The 21,171-nt window shown below is 48.3% G+C and overlaps 1 protein-coding gene across 1 annotated transcript in view; it reads left to right on the forward strand.

Moving 5' to 3' along the window:
- The window catches only part of TLK2 (tousled like kinase 2), a 226,197-nt gene that overhangs the window by 166,951 nt on the left and 38,075 nt on the right, over positions 1–21,171 (forward strand). Inside the window, exons 12-14 of the mRNA XM_029572698.1 lie at positions 7,558–7,624; positions 14,117–14,214; positions 20,664–20,745. Of these exons, the coding sequence (XP_029428558.1) occupies positions 7,558–7,624; positions 14,117–14,214; positions 20,664–20,745 (247 nt within the window). The remainder of the gene's footprint in view (positions 1–7,557; positions 7,625–14,116; positions 14,215–20,663; positions 20,746–21,171) is intronic.

A 21,171-nucleotide genomic window follows, 5' to 3' on the forward strand; every position in this document is an offset into this window, starting at 1 on the left:
AACATATTCCAGAGCTTAATTGTGCGTTGAGTGCTGCATTGGTGCTGCATTGCTGCAGGGCTATTGCTGTTTGAGTTCTTGGAATTAGTATTGCAGTGGCATGGAAGGTTTGCTATACATATACTGAGTGGTTTTTTCCCCCCCAGGTTTTGTATTTTACAATGTGCCTTGTAGTAAGAGAGTTTGTGTTTCTATTACGGAGAGAGCACCAGAATCGGAATATCTTTTTTATATAGTGAGTTGTATTTGAAATATCCTAGTTCTGCTCTGCATCCATTATTTGGGGATGGGGGGGGGGGGGGGGGGGGGGGAGTGCAGGGGTGGGGTTCCTGTGGATGCAGATTATATTTTTACATTTAACACCTTGATGGTCAAGTGTTCAGTGTGTCATGCCTGTAAGAATTATCTGCCAGGTGTGTCCCAATAGAAAAAAGGTTGAGAACCACTGGCGTAATGTATATCGCACTTTTCTGGCAAATGGTACGTGATACAGACAAAATAAATGCATATTTGTGTTCAGCTTGTTAAAACCTACTTGTTTCACCAAAAGTTGTGGAGGAAACAAAATGTTCCCAGAAATTTGTTTCTCACAGGACAAGCAGGATGGTAGTCCTCACATATGGGTGATGTCAGTGGACGGAGCCCCGCCACGGAAAACTTTTCTGTCAAAGTTTCTAGAAAGCTTTGACTGACACTGGCACACTGAGTGGCACTGAGCATGCTCAGCCTGCAATTATCCCTGTGACCACAGGTGTCTCCCCTCAGTCTTCTTTTTTCCGCTCTGCAGTAAGCATAGTAGTTAGGAGCTCTGTGAGAAATTCTCACAACTTTTCATCACGGAAACACTTAAACTTTTACTTCACAAACGCTTTTTCCCTGTGCGGGTCTCCCCTCGCATACGTTTAATCGACGCTCGGTGAGTACTATGCCCTGTTTTTCGGTCGGTTCCTGTCACCTCACTACGGTTTCCCCGGCCTACCAACCGAATTGCTGCCTTCCCTCTACCTATGTTTTCACAGTTAACCCCACATAGCCTGCGAGTGTCCTCCTGTGACCCTCTGCCTGGTTATTAGCGCTAGTGGGATAGGGACTTCCACGGTTACCGTTGCCGCCAGGGCCTCCTGACGAATTCATACCTCGGTACCTTCGTGAAGTCGATGCCCCCATCGCTACCGTCGGAACCCCCTTCCAGGCCGTCCTGCCTTTTTCGACACCATCGACACCCCTCCCCCAGCGGTCCGTGTCTGCTATCAATCCCCGCATCAATTTTTTTCAGTGCCATCAATGTTTTCATCCATGGGGCTGATTTTTTTCATCGGTGTCATCGATGCCCGGGCGGATGCCATCGATGCACACCTCTGTGTCATCTGTGCCATCGATGCCTGGATTGATGCCATCGATGCCCAGGTCAGTTCCATCGATGCCTGGGTCGACGCCCGTGGCCATGCCACCGATGCCGTCAGCGCCGTCTCCATCCATCGATGCCGTCGACGCCCACGTCGTTTCCATCGGTGTCCTCATCGTTCCTATCGATGCGACCGTCGAGTCCGGTATCAATTTCCGATGTCGTCGATACGTATACCGATGTTGTCGGTGCCTCTGTCATTGTTATCGTTGCTCTGCCTGGGCCATCGACATTTTTTCATATATTTTTTTTGACGATACCTTCGGCCGCTCCAAGCCGCCATTGATACCGTCAATACTGACATAGCACCTACACGCGATGCCCTCGCCTAAACGCAGTGCTCCATGCTTGGGGTTTTTTACTAAAGCCCCGTATCAGCCTACGACACTACATAGTGCCTTGAGCAGTGCAGGCATGCTGACAGTCCGTCATCATTCGCCATCCAGGACAGTGAGGGCGTCCACCTCGGCGCTGGGGAAAGACCGGGCCGAGCACCGTGGCACTCATTGTCGCCGGCATGGTGACCGTCCGACACCGACTCCATCCAGCACATCTGTGCTATCCTACTCTGTGCTGGAGAATGCCTGGGCCGAGCAACATTGCTACTGCCACTGTTCCACACAACGCTGGCAGTCCTCCATGCTCCAGAATGACCGGATCGAGTTCGGAATTCTGCACTGGCGTCACGATACATCGAGCCGCTGCAAAGAGGGCTGGGTTCATGAGTCATAATGGCTCCCCTGTACCCGAGCCAGGTTCATAAGTCATAATGGCTCCCCTGTACCCGAGGCGTTCCCCACCAACACCGGTGCGGGCTCTGACCCTCCACAAATTACTGTGGTAGCGCCAGACACGCCCAGCCTGTCTCCTCTGTACCTGCGCTACCATACCAGGTTAGAGTTGAGTCGGACGTGTACGTCCTTCAGGCTATCCCTCGATGACTCCTGAAATCCACGGAGCCATCAATCTTCGCCGGCTCGTCCTTCTGCGATCCACGACGGATGGTATGTACTCTAATCCCACTTCAGTGACAATCCCATTGAGACCTGTTCTCTAAATCGGGCCATATGGTTCGAAAGGTTCTAGGTCGTCTGGCCTTCTAAGAACCGTATTAGTGTCACATATCGCTATTGCCAGCTGTGTCGGACACAATACCAAGAGAACTTCTCTACCAATCATTTGGGATTACATCAGACATTCTCCTGTTAGCAACGGGACTCTGTACTGATTAATACTCTGGTTTCTGGTTCCTAATTAAGGACCGAAATTCCAGATGCATTCGCTGATCTGCGAAACACGAGATTCAGCAAACACTGTCTCAATTGCAAGTCCACCTCGAGACCTGGCGACAAGTCTCGACGTTTTTCTTGTATAGCACACAGAAATGCGGATACAATATTTACCACTCACGCTCCCATGGGAGATTACATGATATCCTGATTATGTCAGCCCCACCAGTTGGACACCACCTGATCTCTCAACTTGCCGGATATCAGAGCGGCCACCCCACTTTGTACCAAGGTTCAGGGTACAGTCCCCCAGATGCTACAGAGTGCAGAGGGGGGAGGGGTGGGGGAATTTTAATGTCACTATTCTTTCTTTCAACAGAAAGTAGTTACTCTCCACCCATCCTGGACCTCAGAAATATCAACTTTCTTCAGAAGGTGCAGGTAAAATGGTATCTCTCGTCGTCATGCTTCCATACCGCAGTAAGTAGGTTGCCTCTCTCCTCTATTCTTTCTGTGTGCTTCATGGTGAGTCAACAATATTACAGTCCCAAGCTCTGCCTGTTGCACCAGCTTCGGTAACTTGGGTATTTCATTAAATCACTAGCAGTGACTGCTGTTTCTCTACAGAGTAAAACAACATTCACGTTTTTCCTTGCATGGACAGCTGCATAAGTCAACCCAAGCAAGGAGCTCTACCTTCTTCATGACTCACTATAAATCTATTACCTGGGATTGCTGTTCACTACCATAAATCCCATATAGCACACTTCTGGACACCACAGTCACAACGAACTTCCTGTCCAACAACCGCACAGACATTCTGACAAATTCCTATATGTCTCTGCTCGCATACACCATAACCTCAGCCCCTCAATTCTTTCATTGTTGGGCCACAGCATTTTTTCACCATGCATTTACTTATAGGTCCCAAAAAATTGCTATGAGTAAGATTCAGTGAAATTCAATTATCAGTGGACCTAAGCTGTTCAACCGCTATCGTCCCTGATCCATATTGCAGATCTAGAGCCAAAACCTACACTGGTCCTGCTCATACTCGCATTTACTCAGGATTGCAGAGTTTTAACTAACATCTTCTCAACCCAATATGCGTCTCTTCCGCTCCATGCATAGTTTCACATTAAGTTCCTGGAGCTTTGAGCCATGTTATGCCTTTATGCCTTACAATACTGCCTATGCAGCAAACCTTTGTGCATACAGACAGACAGCGTAATGACATTGTGGTATTTCCAACACACAAGCATGCACAACCTCTTAGCTGCTCTGCTAGGAAGCTGTGCAGCTCAACTCCTGGCCCTTGCTCACTCCATGCATCCCCGGGCCACTTATCTAACAGACTTACTGAACGCACTAGCAGACCTTCTCCACATAAGTTTCCATCCTCTCGGATGATCTTGGATTATATGTGTAGCAAGGAATATCTTCTAGCACTGAGGTCAACCGAACTTGCCCTCTGCGTCTGAATCAAACCATACGGTGGACAGATTCTACTCTCTATACATGTCTACAATGCATTCCCATGGATGCCTTTGCTGCAACAAAGGCCTCTTATATGTGTCTCTTTCGATGCCTCTCATAGCCAGCACGCTTATGCTGCACCGGGATGGGGTTCACTGTTCTCAGACCCACGTCCTGGCCGTGACCAGTATGCTTTCCCATACTTCTCAGTCTATCACACCAGTAACCAATTCACCTTCTCACAGGTCAGTCTCATATCAAGAACTCACTGATGTTCTTAGGTACTGGTAGCGTCTCAAAAACCTTCTACACAAAAATCTTATCATTCAAAATGGCATGATTTACCACATGTCGTAAAAAAAAAAAAAAAAAGGCCGTTTTACCCCCTTTATTTTTACACCACTCTTTTCTCTTACTCCCTCGGATTCTGCTCCCCAGATATCCTCTACATGGGTACGCCTCGATTCCAATTGGCGTACCACTTGGGAGTGGGGATACCCGATTAATGGTTCAACCCCTTCTGAGTCAGCTTACCATGGGTTATCCACTGATTAAGCCGCCTCTATTTTTACTGGTTATGGAATGGGGCATATATATATTAGTGCTTACAAGACTCATGCGTTCCCCGTTCGAGCCTTGCCATTCCTCTCACGTAACAGTCTTCAATGGGAAATTCTTTCCCTCATAGTCATCACTTCTGCCAACAGGGTCAGTGAGTTCCACACCTTGTTACATACTCACCCAACCTCCGTTCCTCCGTGACCGAGTGGTTTTACGTATTCAACTTCATATCCTTCTTAAGGTAGACGTTGCATCTCACTCAGAATATACTCTGCCCACTTTTTCCCAACACCTCTCTCTCACCAGAGCGCGAGGGCTTTCCACTCCTTGGACCGTAAAAGTGCACTTGCATTCTATCTAGACCACACTACACTCCATAGGACTTACACCTAACTCTTTCCTCCTGTGGAAAAAGCCAAGCCGCAAGTTCCAATGGGCAAACAGACCAAGAAAGAGATCTAGGCATCATAGTGGATAACACATTGAAATCATCGGTTCAGTGTGCTGCGGCAGTCAAAAAAGCAAACAGAATGTTGGGAATTATTAGAAAGGGAATGGTGAATAAAACAGAAAATGTCATAATGCTTCTGTATCGCTCCATGGTGTGACCACACCTTGAATACTGTGTACAATTCTGGTCACCGCATCTCAAAAAAGATATTATTGTGATGGAGAAGGTACAGAGAAGGGCTACCAAAATGATAAAGGGAATGAAACAGCTCCCCTATGAGGAAAGACTAAAGAGGTTAGGACTTTTCAGCTTGGAGAAGAGACGGCTGAGGGGGATATGATAGAGGTGTTTAAAATCATGAGAGGTCTAGAACGGGTAGATGTGAATCGGTTTTTTACTCTTTCGGATAATAGAAAGACTAGGGGGCACTCCATGAAGTTAGCATGTGGCACATTTAAAACTAATTGGAGAAAGTTCTTTTTCATTCAACACAGACTTAAACTCTGGAATTTGTTGCCAGAAGATGTGGTTAGTGCAGTTAGTATAGCTGTGTTTAAAAAAGGATTGGATAAGTTCTTGGAGGAGAAGTCCATTACCTGCTATTAATTAAGTTGACTTAGATAATAACCACCGCTATTACTAGCAACAGTAACATGGAATAGACTTAGTTTTTGGGTATTTGCCAGGTTCTTATGGCCTGGATTGGCCACTGTTGGAAACAGGATGCTGGGCTTGATGGAGCCTTGGTCTGACCCAGTATGGCATGTTCTTATGTTCCTCATAATTGACGGTCTGTATCTCTTTTTCCTACTAACAAGCAAGCATTTCACTACAACACCGTGCGTAACCACACTCTGTTAGGGCCATACCAGCCTCAATAACTCACCTTTGGCCAGTGCCGCTTGTACATATTTGTAAAGCTGCGACCTGGAGCGCTCTCCATCTCCTCGCAGCCCATTATCACTTACATAAGACTGGCAGGCATGCTTCCATGTTTGGCCAGTCCTTCTACTCCTCTTCTGTTTGGTTTAACTACCCAACATCCTTCCACCAACCCGTTAAGGGTTTCAGGATGCCCTCCTTACCAAATTCCACCCCCGAAGTTGCGCCTTTTGCACGTCTTGGGTGCATTGGGTACACTCTCGGGCATCCTCAGCTCGGTACTCACCCATATGTGAGGTCTACCATCCTGCTTGTCCTGTGAGAAAGCAAGTGTTTCTTACCTGTAACACATGTTCTCACAGGACAGCAGGATGGTAGTCCTCATGAAACCCGCCTGCCACCCCGCGGAGTTGGGTCTACGTACGTTTTATTTTAGTCTCGCTTGCGCTTTTTGCTATGCTGAGACTGAGGGGAGACAGCTGTGATCACAGGGATAATTGCAGGCTGAGCATGCTCAGTGCACTCACTCTGCCAGTGTCAGTCAAAGCTTTATAGAAACTTTGACAGAAAAGTTTCCGTGACGGGGCTCCGTCCACTGACGTCACCCATATGTGAGGACTAACATCCTGCTGTCCTGTGAGAACACCTGTTACAGGTAAGCAACACTTGCTTTACCAGTTTTACAAGAGGTCGTGAAATTCTGGAGGATTAACGGGCTCATTCTACGTGTTTGTAGGCAGCCTTCTGGGTGGAAGCACAGTTGGTATCTCCTCAGGAGATTTGCAGGGCAGTGACTTGGAAGTCGCTACATACCTTTGCGCAACACTGTCGTTTGGATGTGGGAGATTCAGGTTCTCCTTCCTTTGGCAAGTGTGTTCTGAGAGCGGGACTCTCCAGTTCCCACCCTAAATAGGAGGCTTTGGTACATCCCAAGAGTCTGGACTGATCCGGGTATGTCCAGGGAAAGGAAAATTGGTTCTTACCTGCTAATTTTCGTTCCTGTAGTTCCACGGATCAGTCCAGAACCCTCCTGATTTAAGGAGGTGGGGAGTCATCTGCTCAGCTGTTCTTTTTATTACAGAAGACCATTTTATTGGTATAGTTTAAGAAGGTTTTCATTAGTTTGATTTTTGCATCTGTTTTTTATTGCTTGGGTACAGATCAATACTGAGGAACTGCAGGTGGCACTAGGGTTTATCAAGCAGTGTCAGTGAAACTTTTTCCATTTCCCTCTGCTGGCAGGAATGCATAAACCCAGAAGTCTGGACTGATCTGTGGTACTACAGGAACGAAAATTAGGAGGTAAGAACCAATTTTCTTTTATTCTTGAATTTGTATATACTTAGGGAAATTTCACCCAAGTACTATAAAAGATAAGCCGAGTAAATTTGGAAGTACCGTAGTAAAATAAAATGTTTTCTTCTGTAGGACAAATTTCCTCCTTGCTCTTTTCTAATCTGAGAACTCTGTACCTATAGTTCATATTACCAAGAAATATGCCAGTATGAAAATCAGGTTGTTTGTGTGAAAAGCTCATTCTCTGTCTCACACAGGTTAACATTAGCGGAATACCATGAGCAGGAAGAAATATTTAAACTTCGCCTAGGCCATCTTAAAAAGGTAATTAGCTGTTTCCAATTAACTTACAAACTCTTACAAGGTAGCCCTATCCCCAAAGGCCATGTGTTCTTAAATTTGAGCCTCTGGTGGTCAAATGACTTGCTCATCTCAAAGCGAGGGATGGAGATGAAGTTGGAACCCATGTCTAGATTTCTCAGCTCTCTGCCATCATCAGTTATAGAGCCAACTTATAGACCTAAGACCTAATTGCTGGAGGTATGTTTGTCCTTGTGTCATAGCTCATATTTTTTACATTTATCCCAGGACAAGCAGGATGCTAGTCCTCGCATATGGGTGACGTCCGTAACGGAGCCCTAGTGCGGGAAAAACTTCTGTCAAAGTTTCTAGAAACTTTTGACTGGCCCTGTGAGGCCACTGAGCATGCCCAGCATGCCATGATATTCTCTGCCACAGGGGTCTCACTCTAGTCTTCGTTTTTCTGCGCTGCTGGCAGCATCACGGTCACCGGAGCCCTCTGAGATTACTCTGTTTCTGACTAAAAAAAAGTCATTTTTTTCCTAATCTCTCCCTCACGGGATCTCACTCATTCTCATTCTTCACCGGCTGGTGAAGTAATATAGCGTTAAATTTCTTTAAATCGCTTTTCAATTTTCTCAGTCCTCGACGGCCGTCGGTGACACCATGGCGTCGGGATTCAAAAAATGCCCGACTTGTAATCGCACAATGTCGGTTACAGATCCGCATCTAGAATGCGTACGCTGCTTGGGTGATCCAACACAATATCTCCTCTTGCCAGCAATGCCAAGAGATGACATCCAAAGGACGAAAATTGCGTCAAGAGAAAATACAACAACTTTTCAGTCTCCAGTTGATTCCTTCACCATTGGCTTCATCGAAGTCCTCACCGGTAGGAGCTCCCAAAAAAGTTCTATTAAAAAAAAGCCGACCGGACGGTTCAGGAGACAGATCCTCGCCGACACCATCGACGGCATAGATACGTTCGGCTACGGAGGTAAGGCCTAAACATAAACACCGACATCGGCATGCCTCTGCATCACAGTCTGCATCTTCCCACGAGGAACCGAGCGAAAAGCGGCCTAAGCACAACGACACTTCGATGCCTACTAGGCCTATCGCAGAATCAGTTACACCGCAGGTAGTGATGTCCCCGCCTCCACCGGTGCCAATCGCTTCCCCGATACCGCAAGACTTGACATCGTTTATAAAGGAAGTGGTATTGCAGGCCATAAAGAAACACCTACTGGTGACTACACCGATGACGGCGACATCGCCGATGCCAGTGACGTCTCCCTTACCTACGACGTCACCAATGCCGGCACAACCAGTGCCGATGTCCGACATTCTGCCGAGGACTGCACCGATTCCGGGAACTTTCCAGATGACGGGCACCGGCCCGATGACGGGAACCTTCCTGAAGCCAGGACCCTTCCCGATGCCGCAAGAAACATCGATGCAACGAACATCAAGCATTTCTTCGATATCAATGTCGATGCCTCCTCTTTCCTCGGAGATGACATCGATGCTATCTGCAGCCTCTGTTCAAGTGTCGATGCCGATCGCTACTACTGCTCCATCATATGGAAGGATTGGAATATCGACGATACCATCGATTCCAACACCAAAAGCCTCGATACCATCGATGCCACGTACAACACCAACAATGCCACTTCCTTCTGGAGACACAGTATCATCTGAAGCAGCACTGTATTCAGTAATACAAAAGAAATACCAAGATTTACTGGATTCCTTGCCTTCAAATCCACAGGAAGAGGACTCTTCTCCTCAGGAACCCATACCAGGACCCTCTGGTTTGGCTCCTCCACCAACAACTGGGAAGACACTACAAGACACTCCAGACTACGACACATGGAGTGACACTCAAACACTTCTGAAACCTTCATGTCTGACCCTTCCCCACCACACCCTAGGAAACAATCCCCGCCAGAGGATCTTACTTTTTCTGCTTTTGTTCAAGACATGGCTGACTCTATCCCTTTTAAGTTAGTCAGAACAAGATCTCCGTCACCAAACACTGGAGGTGTTGCAATTTGTTGACCCCCCCCCCGCCCCCTAAACAAATTATGGCAATATCTATACATAATGTTTTCCTACAGATTCAACACCAACTGTGGGAACATCCTTGTTCTGTTCCCTCAATCAACAAAAGGATGGACTCAACATACGTAGTGCAAGTCACACCTGGCTATCAGAAATCACAACTACCACATAATTCAGTAGTTGTAGAATCTGCACAGAAAAAAGCTAAGAGGACAAGAGTGCACTCCTCCAATCCTCCTGGGAAGGACAACAGATTTCTAGATTCTCTAGGCCGCAAGGTATTCCAGGGTTTAATGCTAAATTCCAGGATAGCAGCCTAACAATTATACATCACCCAGTACCAGGGAAATCTCTAGAAGCAAATGGAGGACTTTATCCCATCTCTTCCACAAGAATATAGAGAATCTGCACAAAACCTCATAAACAATGCTTTTGATGCTGGTAAACATGAGGTAAGAGCGGCATACGATTCCTTTGAAACAGCATCATGAGTTGCAGCTTCGGGTATTAGTGCCAGGAGGTGGGCCTGGCTTAAGGCCTCAGACCTTAGGCCAGAGGTCCAAGATAAATTGGTGGACCTCCCCTGTACAGGGGACAATTTATTTGGTACAAAAGTACAGGAAGCGGTCTCCCAATTAAAGGAGTATAATGAGACCATACGACAGCTATCCTCCCTTCCTCATGACCCCACTACACATACTACCCGAAGAACTCAAAGGAGGGACATGAGAAGACCTTATTATCGTCAGAAATGATTTTATCCTCCCACAACTAGGCCTAGACAATCCAGAACTCAACACAGAACACAACCTCGTCAACAGAGAGCACCTAGGCCCCAGCCTGCTACACAATCAGGTTCTGCCGCGGGCTTTTGAAGTTATATCCAGCGAACTAAGCCTTTCCATAAATCCTCGACCAGAACTCCCAGTAGGAGGCAGATTATCCAAATTTTACAACAATTGGATAACCATAACAACGGATCAATGGGTTCTGTCTATAATATCTCGAGGATACCAACTCGATTTCTTCTCAATTCCCACAGAATTTCAACCAACTCAGCTTCATCTCAACAAACATCACATGCCTCAACTACAAATAGAATTATCCACCCTTCAGAAATCCAGGGCTGTAGAACTGGTACCCCGGTCTCAGCAGGGCAGAGGATTCTACTCCCGTTATTTCCTCATTCCAAAGAAAACAGGAGGCCTACATCCCATCCTAGACCTCAGAAATCTCAACAAATTTCTCAAAAAAGAAAAGTTCAGGATGGTTTCTCTAGGCACCATGCTTCCACTTCTTCAAAAAGGGGATTGGCTTTGTTCTCTGGATCTCCAAGATGCTTACGCTCACATTCCAATATTCCCTCCTCATCGCAAATATCTGCGCTTCATTGTAGGTCACCAACATTTCCAATACAGAGTTCTGCCTTTGGGACTAGCCTCTGCTCCCAGAGTATTCACAAAATGCATGGCAGTAATAGCAGCACACTTGCACATCAAGGTGTTCGTCTTCCCATATCTCGACGATTGGCTCATCAGAAGTCAGTCTCTACAAGGAGCTCTCAATCACACAATCGCCATACTCCATTCCATGGGTTTTCTTCTCAATTATCAGAAGTCCCATCTCACACCATCACATGTACTACAATTCATAGGAGCAGAGCTCAACACCATCCTTGCAAAGGCCTTTCTATCCAAGGATCGAGCAGAAACACTATCCCTATTGGCAAACTCGATTCATTCAGACAAACAAGCAACAACTCATCAGTTTCTAACCTTACTAGACCACATGGCCTCCACAGTTCATGTCACTCCTTTGGCAAGGTTAGCCATGAGGGTAACTCAATGGACTTTAAGATCACAATGGATCCAAGCCATTCAACCACTGTCCTCTCCAATTCAAGTAACCCACCAGCTACGCTCATCTCTACTTTGGTGGGCGAACAAGAACAATTTGCGCAAGGGCCTACCCTTCCAGCAACCATTCCCACAAATAACGTTAACTACAGATGCATCCACCTTGGGTTGGGGAGCACATAGACACTCTCCAAACCCAGGGTACTTGGACAACACTCAAAGCAACATTTCAAATCAATTTCCTGGAGCTTTGAGCTATACGCTTTGCGCTACATGCGTTCAAGGACTGCCTTTCACACAAGACTGTTCTCATCCAAACGGACGACACAGTAGCCATGTGGTACATCAACAAGCAAGGAGGTACGGGATCGTATCTCCTCTGTCAGGAAGCTGCACAGATTTGGGCCTGGGCCCTCGACCACTCAGTGTTTCTCCGGGCAACTTACCTGGCAGGCATTCACAACGTAGTGGCAGATCGCCTCAGTCGTCAATTCCAACCACACGAGTGGACCCTGGATCCCTCAGTAGTAACCAAGATATTTCAACGTTGGGGACAACCAATAATAGACCTCTTTGCATCACATCTGAATCACAAAGTGGACAATTTCTGTTCTCTGCACAAACAGAAGAACCAGCCAGCCAAGGATGCCTTTGCTCGCCCTTGGAACTCAGGCCTCCTATATGCGTATCCTCCGATACCGCTCATAACCAAAACTCTAGTGAAGCTACAACAGGACAAGGGGTCCATGATACTCATAGCCCCATATTGGCCTCGACAAGTATGGTTTCCCACACTTATAGACCTTTCAATCAGGGACCCCATTCGCCTGGGAGTAGCTCCCACTCTCATAACTCAGGATCAGGGTCGATTGCGCCATCCCAACCTCCAATCCCTAGCCCTGACAGCTTGGATGTTGAAAGCTTAATCTTATAACCACTCAATCTTTCAACCCATATCTCTCAAGTGCTTATAGCTTCACGAAAGCCTTCCACACGAAAGAACTACTCTTCCAAATGGAAAAGATTCACTTTGTGGTGCAGGCAAAAAAATATTGATCCTTTCATCTGCCCCATCATTTCTCTGCTAAATTACTTATACCATCTCTCAGAATCTGGTCTCCAGACTTCATCTGTAAGGGTACACTTAAGTGCAATTTCTGCTTACCATAACAAGATAGCAGATGCACCGATCTCCACACAACCTCTTGTCAGCAGGTTTATGAGAGGCTTAACTCATCTCAAACCACCAATTCGGCCCCCAGTCACAGAATGGGATCTGAATTTGGTATTAAGAAGGCTCATGTGTTCTCCCTTTGAACCCATTGATTCCTGTGATCTTAAATTTCTCACATGGAAGACTATCTTCCTCATAGCCATTACATCAGCTAGAAGGGTTAGTGAGTTACAAGCACTTGTCACGTACTCACCTTACACAAAATTCCTACATGACAGAGTGGTTCTCTGTACACATCCAAAATTCCTTCCCAAGGTAGTTACGGAATTCCACTTGAACCAATCCATAGTTTTACCCATATTTTTCCCAAGGCCTCATTCTCACCCAGGAGAAACAGCCTTACATACCTTGGACTGTAAGCGTGCACTATCTTTTTATTTAAACCGCACTGCAGCCCTCAGGAAATCCAATCAACTGTTTCCTATGATCCAAACAAACCGGGTAAAGCAGTGGGAAAACATACTCTATCCAACTGGCTAGCAGATTGCATACAGTTTTGCTATGAAAAAGCAGGCCTTCCACTCCAAGGGCGAGTAAAAGCACATTCAGTAAGAGCAATGTCAGCATCAGTAGCACACTATCGCTCTGTGCCAATCCTTGACATTTGTAAAGCAGCAACATGGAGTTCTCTTCACACCTTTGCAGCTCATTACTGTTTGGACAAAGAAGGACGACAAGATTCGGCCTATGGACAATCTGGCTTAAAGAACTTGTTTCCAGTATAATCCCAACTCCTTCCACATCCAACCTGCTGTAATCTTCGGCTGACTCATTTTCAACAATAATGCTTCAGTGTTTGTGTTACTTCACTACAAAATGACTCAGCCTCTAGCTTGCTAATCACCCATATGTGAGGACTAGCATCCTGCTTGTCCTGGGATAAAGCAAAATTGCTTACCTTGTAATAGGTGTTATCCCAGGACAGCAGGATGTAGTCCTCACAGAACCCATCCGCCTCCCCACGAGTTGGGTATGTTACCTTTTATTATTTTATTTTTTGCTGACGCTTATTGCTACATACGAGACTATCGTGAGACCCCTGTGGCAGAGAATATCATGGCATGCTGGGCATGCTCAGTGGCCTCACAGGGCCAGTCAAAAGTTTCTAGAAACTTTGACAGAAGTTTTTTCCGCACTAGGGCTCCATTACTGACGTCACCCATATGTGAGGACTACATCCTGCTGTCCTGGGATAACACCTATTATAAGGTAAGCAATTTTGTTAAAGCACTTCAGAATGTAAGGGAAATTTTAGCTAATCCTAAACACTAAGCGATTCACAGATGCTTGGCATTATCATAAGGTTGTAAAAGTTATTTAGGCTTTGAACATTGACATTTTTCCTTCTCTTTGTTGTCGCAGGAAGAAGCAGAGATCCAGGCAGAGCTGGAGCGGCTGGAGAGAGTTAGGAATCTTCATATCCGTGAACTGAAAAGGATACATAATGAAGATAATTCACAGTAAGAACTCAATTTGCAGTAACTTTAAAGTACAGGCAGCACAGGAGACTGGAAAAGGGAAAAAGGGAGCATCACAGCCACTTGCAGCAAAGAATTTAGGAGGATGCTTACTACTACGATTGATACTTCTCATTTTTAAAGCAGTACTAGACATACGCAGCACTGTAAAGACTCTCTCTCGAGAGTCCCTCCTCCATGGAGCTTAGTCTAGTCAGTACAAACATACATAACAGGAAAGTGTGAGTAAATATATTGTAGAGAAGTGGTTAAGATTTGAAACTAGCCTCAAAATGGTGAGTTTTTAAATAGAATATGGCCAAAGAGGGAGCATGACACACTGAATCAGGAAGATTGTTCCAGGTATATGGCATAACAAGGCTGAAAGCACAGAGAAGGAAACAGATAAGAGCAACTTGTCGAGTTCATGAGGAAGGGCTTAGAGAGAGAGAGAAGATAAGATAGATAATGAGGAGCTGTACAGTGAATGTATTTGTAGGAGAGTAAGAGAAGCTTGACCCGCATGAGGAAACTGACAGGGAGGCAATGTACTGACTTGAGAAAAGGGATTACATGTTATAGCTACGCTGAAGAAAGAGAGGTTATGCAGCCAAATTTTGATTTCAGTGGGAGACCCGTGAAGAGCAAGTTCCTGTACGTACCGGATCAGTCCAGACTCCTGGGTTTTGTCCCCGCACCAGCAGATGGAGACAGAGCAAAACTTGTCAGGCTCTGTATATATACTAGTGTGCCACCCACAGCCTGTCAGTATCACTCTGTCTCCAGCAGATGCAGGGTGCTTAACCCACAGTCTCTTCTGATCTAAATTGATAGTTAGTGTAGGGTCAGGAAGAAATTGGATATTAGGCTTGTTTTCTTTCCCTTTCTAGCAAAAAAAAAAAAAAAAGGATCTCCTACAGGATCGGGTCTGAGCCTCCCAGGGGGTTGCTAGGTCCCGAGGGGACCATCCCCCCTGGTTGTTAGGCCGCTGTGGCTTGGGGTCGAGGACCCTTCAGGTGTGAACCGGCCCAGCTGGTGTGATACCGGGGAGCCCAGCTCACTCACCCCAACCAGACCGCTTCAGCACTCGTCGGGGGACAGCGTCAAAAAAAAAAAAAAAGGTAAGACTGCTTTTTTTGTCTCACGGCGGTGGTCCGGTGGCATGTTTTTCTGTGTGCCCCGGTTCTTTTTTCTCGAGGGTCGGCGTTTCTTTTTCTTTTAAAGTTCTCAGTTTGGCAGCACGGGCCGACCCGCGATGCCACGTGGTGCGGCCTACGGGTCGGCGCGTGCGCGTCTCTCCAGGGCCGGGCTCTGTTCCGCCTGCATCCCCGTGACGAGGGCACTTTGGGGGCCGCGCGGGGGGGGGGGTGGTCAGGCGGAGTGCCATGACTGTAGCTGTTGGCGATTTTCCCGCGCCTCCACACAGGCAGCCCAGGGCCGGAGCGGCAAAAGCCGCCATTTTGGCGCCGGTCCCACCAGCGGTCCCGATCGCGCCGCTGCTGACAGCGGGGGGGGGGGTAGAAACTCACCACCGTTCCGCAGCCGGCCTCCCCCGCGGGCCCATCAGGGGAAGGAGCAGGGGAAAGTCACAAGAACCGACTCAGATGTCTCCTGCTCCTCCTTCTCCTTGGACTTCATTCTGGCCATGCATAGGGCCTTTAAGGGCCTGCAAAGCGCGTAAGCGACCCTGGCAGGACCATCACAGGCGAAGAGGTCATTGAGGGCCCTTCCCCCACAGGAGGACTCAGATTCCCCAGCGGACACTTCGGACTCGGAGGATTTGGAGGGTCCATCCCCACCCCCGTCGCCAGCCACAAAGAGGCAGAGTCAGGCCTCAGAGGGAGATGATCCCAGAGTAATCCGACTCTTTCGTAGGGACGAGTTGGGACCCCTCATTCCCGCAATCTTGGAGGAACTAGGAATTGCCACTCTGCCAGAAGAGTCTCGGCTTGGGTCCATGGATCCGGTCTTGTTAGGCCTGAGCGGTCCCCCTACAACTTTTCCCTTCCACTTTTCGGGTACGGATTTGCTGTTTAGGGAAAGGGATACCCCGGATTTGGGGTGAAAGTTACGAAAGCTATGGATAAGCTTTACCCATTGCCGGAGGAGGCGTTGGAGGTCCTCCGGGTCCCCAAGGTGGAAGCAGCCATGTCCGCAGTCACGAAGCGGACTACCATTCTGGTCACAGGCACCATGGCACTGAAAGATCTTCAGTATAGGAAGTTGGAGGTCCAAGTGAAGAAGATCTTCGAGCTCTCGGCCCTCGGGGTGCGGGCGGCGATTTGTAGTAATTTCGCACTGAGGGCCGGGCTCCGCTGGGTTCAACAGCTCCTTGTGAACAAGGGCCTGTCGGAAGAGGAAGCACGACAGGCTGGCCGTCTGGAGGCGGTCATGGCCTATAGTGCGGATGCCCTGTATGACCTTCTGCGAACCTCGGCACGGTCCATGGTCTCGGCTGTTTCGGCGAGACGTCTGCTATGGATGTGGAACTGGTCTGCCGACAGACCGTCCAAGTCCAGGCTCGGTTCATTGCCATTTAAGGGTAAGCTCCTCTTTGGGAAGGAGTTGGATGACATGATTCAGCTCCTGGGCGAGAACAAGGGTTGGCACATCCCAGGTCCACGTTTTCTTCTGGGTCACGATATCGGGGGAATTGCAGTGCCTCTTGCCCAGGTACCTCTTCTCACTCCTCCTTTCGGTCGGGGGGTGGGGGGTAGACAGCAGTCTCAGTCCTTTCAAGGCAGTCGTTTTGGCAGGCCTGGTTCTGCTCAGGCTACCTCCGGTGCTAAGTCCGCGCAATGATGTCTGGCCAGGCCATTCCTCAGTACCCAGGGTAGGGGGCAGATTGTCTCTCTTCTACAAGGAATGGACCAGGATCACATCGGGTCAATGGGTACTCTCGGTGATAAGACACGGCTACGCTTTAGATTTTGCACATCAGCCCTGCCCGCGATTTTTCCCGTCACCTTGCGGGCACGTTCAAAAGCGACTAGCGGTCGAGCAGATCTTGGGGCGGCTTCTGGACCTGGCAGCAATCGTGCCAGTACCACATACAGAACAACGAAGAGGACACTACTCCATCTATGTAAACCGGAGGACACTACTCCATCTATGTAAACCAGAGTGATAATTAACTCTGTTATTTGAACATCGGTATAGAAAAGTTATAAATAAATAAATAATAAAATCTACTTCGTCGTGCCAAAGAAGGAAGGGGCCTTCCGACCCATCCTAGATCTCAAGTGCATCAACAGATGCCTGCGGATTCTACGTTGCGTTCAGTCATCGCGTCCATACATCTGGGAGAATTCCTGGCGTCCCTGGATCTCACGGAGGCATATCTGCACATCAGGATTCGGGAGGATCATCAGAGGCATCTCAGGTTCTATGTCCTAGGGAAGCACTACCAGTTTCAGGCATTACCGTTTGGTCTGGCGACAGCTCCCAGGACCTTCACCAAAATCATAGTGGTCGTGGCGGCACAGCTTCAGCGGGAAGGATTGCTGGTACACCTGTACTTGGACGATTGGTTGATTAGGGCGAAATCGGAATCCCTCTGTCAGTCGGCAATCAGTCGGGTACTTCAGCTCTTGCGCTCTCTGGGGTGGGCAATGAACACCACCAAGAGCCACCTCACTCCCTCTCAGACATTGGAGTTTTTGGGAACCTTGTTCGATACTCGCCGAGGGGCGGTCTTTCTCTCGTCGGGGCGTTGTCACAAATTGTAGGGACAGGTTCGGTCCTTACTGCTGAAGCAACTGTCAACGGTTTGGGATTATCTACAGATGATAGGCTCCATGGCCTCGACGTTGGACCTGGTTCCTTGGTCATTCGCACACATGCGGCCCTTACAGTCAGCGTTGCTTTCCCGATGGAGCCCAGTGTCCGAGCAATTCTACCTTCCGTTGCCACTGATGAAGCCGGCTCGTCTCAGCCTAGGATGGTGGCAGTGCTCGGCCAACCTCCTTCAGGGAGTTCCCCTTCTGACACCAGAATGGACCGTGGTCACCACGGATGCGAGTCTCCTCTGTTGGGGAGCGGTGTGTCTACGGCGGTCGGTCCAGGGTCGCTGGTCCTCGGCCAAGTCTCGCTGGTCGATCAATCGTCTGGAGACCAGGGCGGTGCACCTGGCCTTGCAGGCTCTTCTACCCTTGGTTCAGGGAAAGTCAGTCAGGGTTCTCTACGACAATGCGACCACAGTGGCCTACATCAATTGGCAAGGGGGAACCAGAAGTCAGCCGGTGGCCTTCGAAGCGCGGCTCCTAATGCAGTGGGCGGAGCGTCATCTGACCAGCATAGCAGCGTCCCACATAGCGGGGGTCGACAACGTGCATGCGGACTTCCTGAGTCGCCATCAACTCGACCCAGGAGAGTGGGAACTGTCGGACAGGGCGTTTCCAGTCATCTGCAACAGATGGGGCACGCCGGCCATGGATTTGATGGCGATCTTCCGGAACACCAAGGCTCCACAGTTCTTTGCCCGTCGAAGAGACACGGGGGCAGAAGGAATGGACGCCTTGGCGTTGCCCTGGCCAACGACTGTTCTTCTGTATGTTTTCCCTCCCTGGCCCCTGATCGGCAGGGTCCTGCGATGCATAGAGGTTCATCCCTTCGAGGTCATCCTGTTGACTCCAGAATGGCCATGTCGGCCCTGGTTTGCAGATCTAGTCAATCTAGCAGTGGAAGGGCCGCTGGGTTTCCCGTATCTCCTGGATCTCCTCCATCAGGGGCCCGTGTGTTTCGATCAGGTAGATCGCTTTTGTCTAGCGGCATGGCTTTTGAGAGGCTGAAGAGCAAAGGCTATTCGGATGCAGTGGTCTCTAGTTTGCTCAGATCGCGGAAGCGGTCAACTTCCTTAGCCTATGTGCAAGTGTGGAAGGTTTTCGATTCCTGGTGCGTTGAGCGTTCGCTTTTTCCCACCCGGGCGTCCATTTCCACCATTCTGGCTTTTCTGCAGGATGGCTTAGCTAAAGGGCTATTCTGTGGTTCTCTGAGAGTCCAGGTGGCAGCTCTTGGCTGTTTTCAGGGGCATCTCGAAGGGAGATCCCTGGCGGCGCATCCTGATGTTGCCAGGTTTTTGAAGGGAGCATATCGTTTGCGTCCACCCCGGATGGTTCCGTGTCCCTCTTGGAACTTGAATCTGGTTCTCAGGGCCCTGTGTGCTCCTCCTTTTGAGCCTTTAAAGAGAGCGACTCTTAAGGATTTTACTTTGAAAACAGTATTCTTGGTGGCGATCGCGTCAGCTAGGAGAGTGTCAGAACTTCATGCCTTATCCTGTAGGGGGCCTTTCATGCGGATTTCTGACTCTGGAGTTTCTCTGCGCACGGTCCCCTCGTTTCTCCCGAAGGTGGTTTCTTCGTTTCATTTAAATCAGTCGGTGGATCTTCCCTCCTTTGCGGATATCAGTGGAGGATCCAGATTCGAGGGATCTGAAGAAGTTGGACGTGCGCAGAATGCTACTGCGTTACTTGGAAGTGACTAATGATTTTCGTCTATCGGATCACCTCTTTGTACTTTGTCAGGGTCCAAAAAGGGGCAATATGGCCTCCAAGGCCACCATTTCTCATTGGTTGAAGGAGGCCATAAGCTCCTCATATCTGCTCAATGGTAGACCTCTACCACAGGGTCTCAAGGCCCATTCGACGCGTTCCCATGCGGCTTCCTGGGCGGAGTGTATGCAGATATCTCCACAGGATATCTGCAGGGCTGCAACTTGGAAATCATTGCATACATTTGTGCGTCATCGGCTGGATGTCCGGGGCTCAAGGGATGGCAATTTCGGAGCAGGCGTATTAAGAGCGGGCCTCTCTGGATCCCATCCCAAGTAGTCTCAGCTCTGGTACATCCCAGGAGTCTGGACTGATCCGGTACGTACAGGGAAAAGAAAATTAGGTCTTACCTCTGATAATTTTCATTCCTATAGTACCAAGGATCAGTCCAGAGTCCCACCCTCAATAGCTTTTCAGTCTTGGAGAGCCCGCTGTGTTTTCTTATGGTGGTTTTTGATGGGCTTTCCAGTTGTTCAGCAATTACCTGTTTGTATTTTCTTGTTCTCTGGGGCAGGTCTCTCATTGGGGACAGTGAGCCCAGGGTTCTCTGGTTACGCTTCCAGCATTTCGTTAGTGTGTAGTTTCAGGGCAATCTGCTTTGACATTACGTTATACTGACAGGTTGTGGGTGGCACACTAGTATATATACAGAGCCTGACAAGTTTTGCTCTGTCTCCATCTGCTGGTGCGGGGACAAAACCCAGGATTCTGGACTGATCCTTGGTACTACAGGAAAGAAAATTATCAGAGGTAAGACCTAATTTTCTTTTGTAGTAGTCTTAAGTGGGAGGTGATAGAGTGGGAGGAGCATTTTAGTAGCATGCTAAGAGAGAAAAATGTCTGCACTCAGAAATCTGTTCAGGGAGGAGCCACTTGTGATTTATTTTTTCCTCCCCCTTTCAGATTTAAAGACCATCCGACGTTAAACGACAGATATCTATTGCTACATCTTCTTGGAAGAGGGGGCTTTAGCGAGGTGTACAAGGTAAGCCTGGAGGAATGCATGTGCCAAAATCATGTAATAAATATTTTAGCTCCAGTTTGTAGATATCAGATGGGTTCCCATCCAAAATTCTACCATATCAAACACCAAATTCAGCGTGCATCTGTGGGTTAGATTCTTGAGATTAAAAGGCAGAAAGTAAGGATGTGCAGAGGGACGCCATATGTCACATTCGGGATTCGGATTCGTTGGGGGGCAGATACGTTGCATTCGGCAAGGCCCCCCCCCCCCCAATATGTTTATCCTTTAATTCCTATTCGTTTCCCTGCTAAAATTAAATTAACTACCCCCCCCCCCCCCCCTCCTGACCCCCCCCCCCCAAGACTTACCAAAACTCCCTGGTGGTCCAGTGGGGGGTCCGGGAGCCATCCCCTGCCCTCACACCCTCGCTGCCAGTTTCAAAATGAT

The sequence above is a fragment of the Rhinatrema bivittatum genome, chromosome 12 (genome assembly GCF_901001135.1).
Source record: "Rhinatrema bivittatum chromosome 12, aRhiBiv1.1, whole genome shotgun sequence".
Taxonomy (NCBI): Eukaryota; Metazoa; Chordata; class Amphibia; order Gymnophiona; family Rhinatrematidae; genus Rhinatrema; species Rhinatrema bivittatum.